Source organism: Lucilia cuprina, chromosome 6 (genome assembly GCF_022045245.1).
Source record: "Lucilia cuprina isolate Lc7/37 chromosome 6, ASM2204524v1, whole genome shotgun sequence".
Lineage (NCBI taxonomy): Eukaryota > Metazoa > Arthropoda > Insecta > Diptera > Calliphoridae > Lucilia > Lucilia cuprina.
In genome coordinates, this window is record NC_060954.1 from 19,739,802 (window position 1) to 19,749,394 (window position 9,593).

Here is a 9,593-nt window from a genome sequence, read left to right on the forward strand (position 1 = left end):
ATTTTTCTATGATATAAAAATATCTATAAGTCTTACAAATGTCCTTAGTAAAAAAGAATACACAGAGGGAAAAATAAATAAACACGCCTGGTACCAAATTAACACCAAAATTTTCAATAAAATCCATTGTCAACTATATACATACATACAACAACATCTAATGTAGACCACGAGCGTTGTCAACATTACAACGATTCGTTGTCGCAATCTAAACTTTATGCACATCCGTTGTCTAAATGTTAACAAACGTGGTATGCTCACTATTGGCAACACATTTTGATTTGGAATTTGGATCGATTATATTAATCGCACGTACTTGTTTTTCTTTATGATTATTTAAGTAAAAGGTCACAGAGCTAAACTCCAAACATGAGTTGAATTTACCCTAGAGCTTAGAGTCTTTGGATATAATCCATCGGAATCTTAATAAGTGCTTTATATTTATTGAAACGCAGTTTATAGTTGTTCAATTTAATTTCTTGTCTTATAAGCTAAGCCTATTTTAAAAAAACTACTCTTAGTTTAACATTTTGGTTGCTCACGCCTCCTTAGGAAAGCTACCGGGCAGGATAGATCATATATTAGTGAACTTTGTGATAGTTATTTGACTAGGGATAGAGTCTATTAGCACCTTACAAACCCTAACTAGATGTCATATCGTTGTTAATGGTTATTAAATCCAACTATAACTCATTACTTTAAAGAACAATATTTTGTTAAGTTTTTTTATTAATTTCTTCAAAGGCAAAATCGTAATTAAACAAACTTTTTAAGAGTATGATAGGTCCCATATAATTCAAATAACAATCACTTAATGTACCTAGATTTAAATTTTGTGTCATAAATTTACGCCCAGAGTTTAAATAATAGTAAAATATAAAGATTAAATGTATTTTTTTTAATTTGTTGCATCTAAAATTACAGGTACAAAGTTTATTTATTAGTATACGAGGGTTGCTTAAAAATTTCATAATTGTAATTATACACAAATATTCAAAATTCTTTTTCGGGCTCGAAACTATCATTAATAGTAATTGAAATTAATTTCAAACAAAGTTTGCGTGTGCTAACGTCTACCCTCGACAGTCCACTCAAATAATCTAAGAACCCAAAATCTAGTTTAATCAGAAAAGATCTTGCATATTCCTAATAAATAATAAGATTACTAGATTAAAACTTTCCATTTATGATTTAAAGGCAGTTTAATTTTTATATTTGTTTATAATGAAATGTACAACTCTCGTGTAGACATCTGTTATCAGGGCAAAAAATTTGCAAAATATAAATGCAAAATAATTAAACAATTGTTTCCTATTAATAAACTAATCATTTCTGATAAGGTTGTCTAATGGAATTGTTTTCTTTGTTGATTTTCATACTAATGAGCAAATCAAACCATATTCAAATATTTACATGTAAATTATAATAATAACATTTATAACATTTTTGAAAATTGAAATTGACCGTATCCTTTTCTCGTCGAGTATATAAAAGTACGATTACGCGGCAAATAAGTAAATTAATTGATATATTTATAGATAGAAAAGGGAAAGAAAAGGGTTTATTCCAATTCAAAGTTTAGAACTCAAACATATTAAAAATTTATGTAAAATTTGTTTCCGAAGGATTTCAAAATAGACGATTTATGGTAAAAAATTTTGGTTATGATCCTAATGTATGTATATATGAGCTTATCGCGGGAAAATAAATAAAATATTTCCAAAAACGTTGCACATAAATTTAAAAAAATTTTGAAATGGACTAAACTAAATACCAAACTATTTTTTAAATATTTTTCTGTATGAACTAAACATTGCGACAATTTTGATACCCATTTGGATAAAATGCGAAAATAATATTCTTCCCCAACCTTTAAAACTCATATTGTAAACCAAAAATATTCTAAAAAAATTTTAAAATTATTTTTGTTGTAATCAGTTCAAAATTACGGAATCTTTATGACCCATTTGGAAAAAATCTAAAATATTATATTTTTCAAAAAATTACACTGAGGTCAGGATTTTTAAAAACATATGTTTTATTATTCTCGTCTCCATTGAGTTGTATTCCTACATGAAATTCTTAAAAAGAATGTTCTCGGAACACTATAATGTACATCCACTCTATATATTTATTTTTATACATATTTGAAAGTACCGTTTCAAAGTACACCGTTTCATTACTTTAAGAGGCGTTATGGGCTTTTCCCAACCATTTTTATACCCTACACCACTATAGTGGGGAGGGTATTATGCGTTTGTGCTGAAGTTTGTAACACCCAAAAATATTGGTCCTGGACCTTAAAGTATACTAATCGGCTCAGAATCACTTTCCGTTCGTCTGTCCATCCGTCTGTCTGTGTGTCCATGTAAACCTTACCAAAATTTATAAGGATAGGCCCATATTTACCCCTTCTCCCCTATGAGCCCTCTTGAAGAAAATCTCTTTTTTGTCAACAATATGGAAAAAATTTCACAATAAAACAAATTAAATGCTTTATATTGAAAAAAATCCACAATTTTAACATACTGACTTGTGTAGGGTATCATATGGTCGGCAATGTCCGACTATAAATTCATACTTGTTTTAATATTGTCTTTGTTGTGTCAAATTATTTTGCGTTCTTCGGGTTGCTACATCGAGCCCCGTACTCTTTAAAGCTATTATAATTATACTCACTTTTTAAAGCCTACTCTCATATAATTACCTCTGTGAGAGAATTCGAAAAGAACTTTCTTACAATTCAATACCATCTTAGATTTTACTTTCATCAGATATTATTTTCTGACTGTGTGTAAAAATGTCATGTTTATTCCAATTCAATTAACGCATTATATTTCCTAGTCTTGAAAATAGAACCCCAGGCACACTTTGCCAAGGGAAATTTTGAAAACATTTTAAGAATTACAACCGGTTGTGAATAGGTAATCGGTGGTATATTGTTGTTTTTTTGTCTCAATATGGAACCCCGGGCCAACTTGTCGCAACGGATTCCTACCAAAAAGTACAACCGGTTTCAAAAAAAAGTCGTTAATGATGATTTAAATATACATAAATACTTAGCCTCTTTCATGTGTTCAAATAGCAGTTTATATCTCTAGAACCAAGAGTTATTACGACCGACCCAATTACTATTAATAATGATGGTATGCAAAATTTGGTATTTACATCCCAGCAAAATCTTTACTTACCCGGTAAATAAGCAAATAATATTGGAAAAAATTGTAAGTAGTTACTTTTTGGGTGAATAACTACTTATTTTTGTTCGACGATGATCGAAAAATAACTGGTTACAAATCTGATTACCAGAGTTTTCCGGATTTAAAAATGGTTTTACACTTATTTTTTATATTTCCTAGTATATTCTCTTACTAAATGACCCATTAAAAGATTGTTTTATCATTCTATCAAAAATGGTTTCTACACATATGTAAATATCAAAATTTCTAGAAAAATACTCCAAAATTGACTAGGGTTAGAAACTAATTCCCTATTAGACATACGCAATAGACAATTGGCTACAAATTCTATTCAAAAAATAATAATTTATGTAATTGATAACGACAATTCATTACCAAGTAATATATGAAATAACTACGTTTTCTACAATACTCATTATCAAAATTTAAAAATATTTTACTGGGATATATCAATATTTGTTTAAAGGTGACAACTACTTTCTGGTTTTGTTCATCTAGTTAGTTAGTTAGTTAGTTAGTTAGTTAGTTAGTTAGTTAGTTTGAAATGAGGATGTATATGCATCAAATCCGAAGAAATACATCTAGGCCTCTATCAGGCCTGTTGTGCGCTCCTTAACCAGAGTCTCAGGTGGGAATCGAACCCACCACCTTCGGTCTACCAGACTAGAACACTAACCTAACTATTAAATCATTCTAGTTGAGGATCATGAGAGAATTTACATATTTAATAAGAATTATTTGTCTTGTTGTTGTAACAGCTTCGCTATTGCCAGAAGTTATTCCAGGAGTTGGAAAAATGGCTCATTTTGAAGTCGAAATATTGTGTTGTCATTAGTTGCGTTATTTTATGGAAATTTTAAGATTGCTATATGGTTCCATACAGAGCTTGAAATACGAGATTGTATAGGGCACATGGTAATCTTAGATTTGAAAACTTTGTTTTTTTTTCAGAATCTTACTCTTTTGTTAAATAAAAAAAATGTGTGATTTTTTTTGTTTGTTTTCAACTTAACCAACTATTTAATTTTTATTTGTTGTTTATTAAACGTTATTTTTTATTTGCTTTTTAAACAATAAATTTTATGTTGAATGTTAAAAATACAATTATGTTTAATAATTATTATAATTTATGTATTTGTATGTGCATGATTGAATACGTGTACATTTGTATCTATGAATGTATGTATGTATTGATTAGGTAAGTTTATTGAATTTATGCAAGTAAGAGAATTGTATGCATGTATCTAGATAAGGCCTTATGCATAACATAATATCAAATGTTTATAAGACATATATTGTTCTAAAAACCTTTGATAAATTATTATGAATAAGGTAGATAATGTATAAATTAATTTTTAATAAAATTTAAACAAATATTTCCAATACAAAACTGAGTATATGTTGGTTAAAATAAAATAGTTGATCCTAAAATTATGCAATGGAATACAATCATAAAATTAATAAACAGTGAATATCAAATGTTTTAAACTCTTTACGCCTTATTGTTTAATGAAAAATGTTATGATTCGTTTTAGTTTGAAACAAAAGCTTACCTAAATAATATATTTGAACAATATTTAATAATAATAATAAATGTACAATATCATTTATATAATAATTAAAATAAACATTAAATTGTAGATATTTTTTTAGCCTCAACTATTTTTTAACTTAATAACTAGATTATTTTTATAATATTTTTATTTTTTCATAAAACAGCATTATGACCTGTTTCAAAGTGAATTTTGTTAATTTGTTTTCTTCATTTTTTTTACTTAAAAAGGTACATTTATCTCTGCATTTTATATGGCATTTTGATTTTTGTATATGTATGTATGTTTGTATCATAAATTAAATTTAAATAATAAACATAAAACTTAAGTAAGTACAAAATTTGGTTATAAAAAATTTCAAGTTTTATTTTTCGTGACATTTCGAAATCGTAAATTAAAAGTTTACTTTGGGTTTTTAGTTTTATCTCTTAGAAAAATTATTCACTTATTGTCTTAGACGAATCTTTAAATGTTATTCATCAATGTTCAAAGTTTTTCTCTTTTATATATATATTTTTTTCATTGTGGCAAACAAATTATTAGTTAAGTAAATTAAATCATAAAACAAAAGGATAATAATAAAAGTACGTTCACATCTTTCATACATTTGAGGAAAATGGCGTAACTTGTACTTTTTGTAATATTTTGTTTTTGTTTATCAAACATGTTTTTTGTTATTGAAAATCAAGACATTTTTGTTGTGCAAATAAATATGTTTTTAAATGAAATCAAATTTTAGTGGTCACGTCTTTTGTCAAATATTTGATAGGTGTGAACATAGCATAAGTTCATAGCTTTTATTTACTTAAAAACTATATTCTTTATATTAAAACCACTATAAACTATTCACAGCAGTTTATTTTTCTTTTTTTATTTTACAAAACTTGTTTTAAACTAAAATATTACCTTTTTTATTTTTTCTTAAGTCAAAAAATTATAAATATATTTTATATATCAACAGAGTAATATATTTGGTTATTCTTGAAATGTATGATTATTAAATAAAAATTATTATTCTTATAATAGTTAAAGCAAGAATTGTGCGTGTTAAAGAAACCTTTATTTATTTTGCAAATTTTTTTTTTAAATAAAGTGCAATCAACATAGGGAAAATTGTTAAAAAATTGCCTTTAGACTATGAGACTTCTCGTACGACTTTTTGCATGGAAAAACAAATGAAATTACATTCGTAATTTCAAAATGAGAATAAATGTCATATGATTTATACTTTTGACATTTAAACTATTGGTATAAGACAAAAACAAAGTAAAATGATAACAGCTGTTTTTATGATCTAGTAAAACTTTCTTGTATTTTTTTTAATCATTTCATAAAATGAAGAAAGTCATATGAGTTTCATAATTTTCCTTAGTATTTTCTCTAGGATAGTAACAGAGGAGATAGTCTCCTTCTACTTATTGTTACAACTTGTTACAGTAGTCATTGTACTTAAGTATAATTAGTTATTAAAATCACTATTGGGTTAAATATAAATATGTTCAGTTTCTCACAAATTTGTTCAGACATTGTTCCCCGAAGCTACTAAAAATATCAATCAGTAAGTAGTATAGTGAAAGACTTGAACACTTTTCCTTTTCACTTTAGCAGTCGTAATTCGGATCTGAGTAGGGGAACAACAGTGTTTGTTGACAAGCTTCCGACAGAGTTACATCTCATTCACACTCATTCTATATTGCATGGATTACATAAGTATGAAGTTTAGAGAACTTTTTCCTTTATTTATTTAATGTTGTATTCAATGCCAAGCTATCATTTTCTTGTGAATGCCAAATCTTTCCGTTGAAACGGTATTTTTTGTTGTCAAAATATACAATTTTATAGAATTTTCCAAGCCAGATGCAATGGACATTTTTGTACGTATTTTAATGAAAACAAGTATTTTGAAAAAGTGCAACAAAAAGTAAAAGAACAAAGAAAAAAAATAAAATCAATCAAAAGAAAGATCAAGAATTAAGAATCTTAAACTTTATTGGATACCAAAGAATATTTTTGATAAAACTTTATTTGGTGTTCCAATTTCACGATCGATAGCGTGATATTTTCTGGCAAGAGGAGAAAGCTCCAAGACGATATTACACGTTCAACTATGGTTTGGAATTTGCAGGGTAGTCGTAGACTTGGAGGAATCAAAAACCTAGCTTTAGATAAAATAAAATAAAAAACAATTTGAAATAATACTTTGTGCAATTCGCCGTAATTCAGTTATATGTTGCAAATTTATGGATTTTTTATGATCCAGATAAAGAGAATCATGTATGTATATTCAAAATTTTTATAAAATCGAATAATTCTAACGCAAACACAGTGAAGTTCAAAATCAAGTTATGAAATTTTCATTAAAATTTATTGAATTATTTTTAAGTTTTCAATAGATTTAAATGACTTTGTTTTGGACAAGAGTCAAAAAAGTCCATATCATTATGAAGGACACAAATTGAGTGGCTTTTAAATAAACATACGTAAAATGGGAACTCTGAATAGTGCCAAAGTTTTACATAGACATCCACCTCACCGGTTCAATATTAGAATGGTCATGGTTTTATAGTGATTCTGAGTAGATTAGTAAACATTATGCTGCAATCAGCATTCAACACATAATAACCTTTGCAGTGGTATAGGATAAAAAATCTCAAATTGTTAAAACTTATATTTGTATAAAAATGAGTTATTGACATGTTTTTGAAAGTTTATATTATTTTCAAAAAATTTATATTATTTTCAAAAAAATGTCAAAAATATGACTTCCACAAAAAGTTGTGTTAAAATTTTGCACATCACTGTTGTAAATGCGCCCTAACGTATGCTTCAACAAATCATCATTATTATTACAAACATATTATATTTAAAAAAATTATACTTTGTTTAAAAATATCAATTAATTAAAAAAACATAATAATTAAATAAATAAATATTTAAATTTCATTAATTAAATTTTTATTAATTTTATAGTTTTTTTTTGGGAACATAAATTCTAAAGCGGTAGGCATTTAATTATAAAACAAATAATGTCATTTGTTTACATAAAATAATTATTAAAAAAAAAAAAACATAAACAAAACATTTGTAAATATGTTTATGTGTAAGCATATAATAAAATATATATATAATACTAATAATAACTTTTTTTAATTAATTTATAAGCTAAATAAAATCTGAGAAGAAAATAAGAAAAAAAAATAAAAACTTTAGAGTTGAACTCTCTTTGGAAATGCGTTCTAAATTTCAACCTATTAAAGCAAAATTAAACATTTATAATCTTTTGTAATTCTATGTGTTTGTGAATTCTCAATATTTATGGATATTTTTCGTTTTATTTCAACAGAAAATTAAGTTTATATAAAGATATTGTATCTAGAAAATTATTTGGTTTCGTTTATTTATACATGTATTGTATAATTGAAAAGTAAAATTATAAATAAAATCAATTAAGATTTAGAACTAAATATCTAAATAACTTATCCCAAATATTTTTTCATAATCATATACATACTCTTTTAGTTGTAGATTTATCTTTAAGTTTAGGCTGTTTTTTTAATCATAAATCTTAATAACTACTTACTTAGAACTAAAAACTACATAATTCATTAATTTACAAATACTTTTTTTTCATTTATCCTCAAGATTTTTCTTCCTCCACATCGAACTCTATGCTCAATTTTTCCAACTTTATTATTATTTTAATATTTTTTGTTCTTAAAAATTTACAAATATAAATTAGTTCTATTTATTTATGTTTTTTGTTCTATTTGCAAATTATTTTGAGTTTTTTTTTTTAAGTTTTTATAATTTTTGGTATTTTTTTTCTTAATTTTTTAACTTACTTTTATGTAGTTAAAAAAACAAACAAAAAATATATAATGAATATTTCTACTTAAACTGTTGTTTATTAATAATAATGAGAGGTCTACAGATCGAATACTTCCATTTTAAACGGTTTTTTGCTAGTTGGCACATCTAGATGATTCCCGGAGATACGCATCATTGCTGAACGCATCGTAACAGGTTTATCATCGTCGTCATCATCGGATGCATCACTGTGCGTTTTAACATGCCCTCCTAATGCGGGACCACTGAAATCATTCTCATCGTCATCCTGTAAACATTTTATTAAAACAAATTATATTTTAATTATTATTTTTTGTATTTTAAAAAGCTTTTACTTGTCATGCTTAATTGAAATAATCAAAAATTAAAAATGTTATTCTTAGCAATAAATAAAATTATTAAAATATATATAATTATATACACATATTCAAAATTTGTTGTCAGGCCAGACTAAAGTATCCCTTAATTTTTTAATTTATATTAGTGCTCTGATGAAAAGTGTTGTTTTCAATAATCAGCAGCAACTTATTAAAAACATTAAATGAATTTGTCTAGTTTTTTATTTATATTTACATTAGTTCTCTTTAATTTCTACATGTGAAGTTTAATTCCCAAGATCCCAACATTTGCAATTTTTCTGGTTTAAATAATTGTGGAGAAGTCATATGTATTTTGTAAGGTTGGTCAATTTTTTTTTTTTTGTTCTTTTTAGTATTTTGTATTAAGTGCGTTTATCTTATTAATGTTAACATTATTTAAGTCAAATTAGTTGTATTATATAATACTTCAATTTCACTTCCAACAAGTAAGAGTTCTATATTCGGCTGTGCCGAATCTTATATACCCTTCACCATGATGTGTTTAAAGCCTTTTGTACCTTTTGAAAAACGAAAAAGTACCAAAAAGTCCGCATCTATGGGTCCTCAGTTAATCCGGGCCATACAAACTTAATTACATGTTCCTAGGTTCAATATTGTAGAAATTGTAAAAAGTA

The 9,593-nt window shown here is 26.0% G+C and overlaps 1 protein-coding gene across 2 annotated transcripts in view; it reads right to left on the minus strand.

The window, feature by feature from the left end:
- Positions 1 to 8,550: 8,550 nt before the first annotated feature.
- Positions 8,551 to 9,593, minus strand: part of LOC111677478 (sodium-dependent neutral amino acid transporter B(0)AT3) — a 42,549-nt gene continuing 41,506 nt past the window's right edge. For both annotated transcript variants that reach the window (XM_046954345.1, XM_046954344.1), the window contains one exon: positions 8,551 to 8,867. In XM_046954345.1, coding sequence (XP_046810301.1) covers positions 8,679 to 8,867 — 189 coding nt within the window. In that variant the 3' untranslated portion in view covers positions 8,551 to 8,678. The remainder of the gene's footprint in view (positions 8,868 to 9,593) is intronic.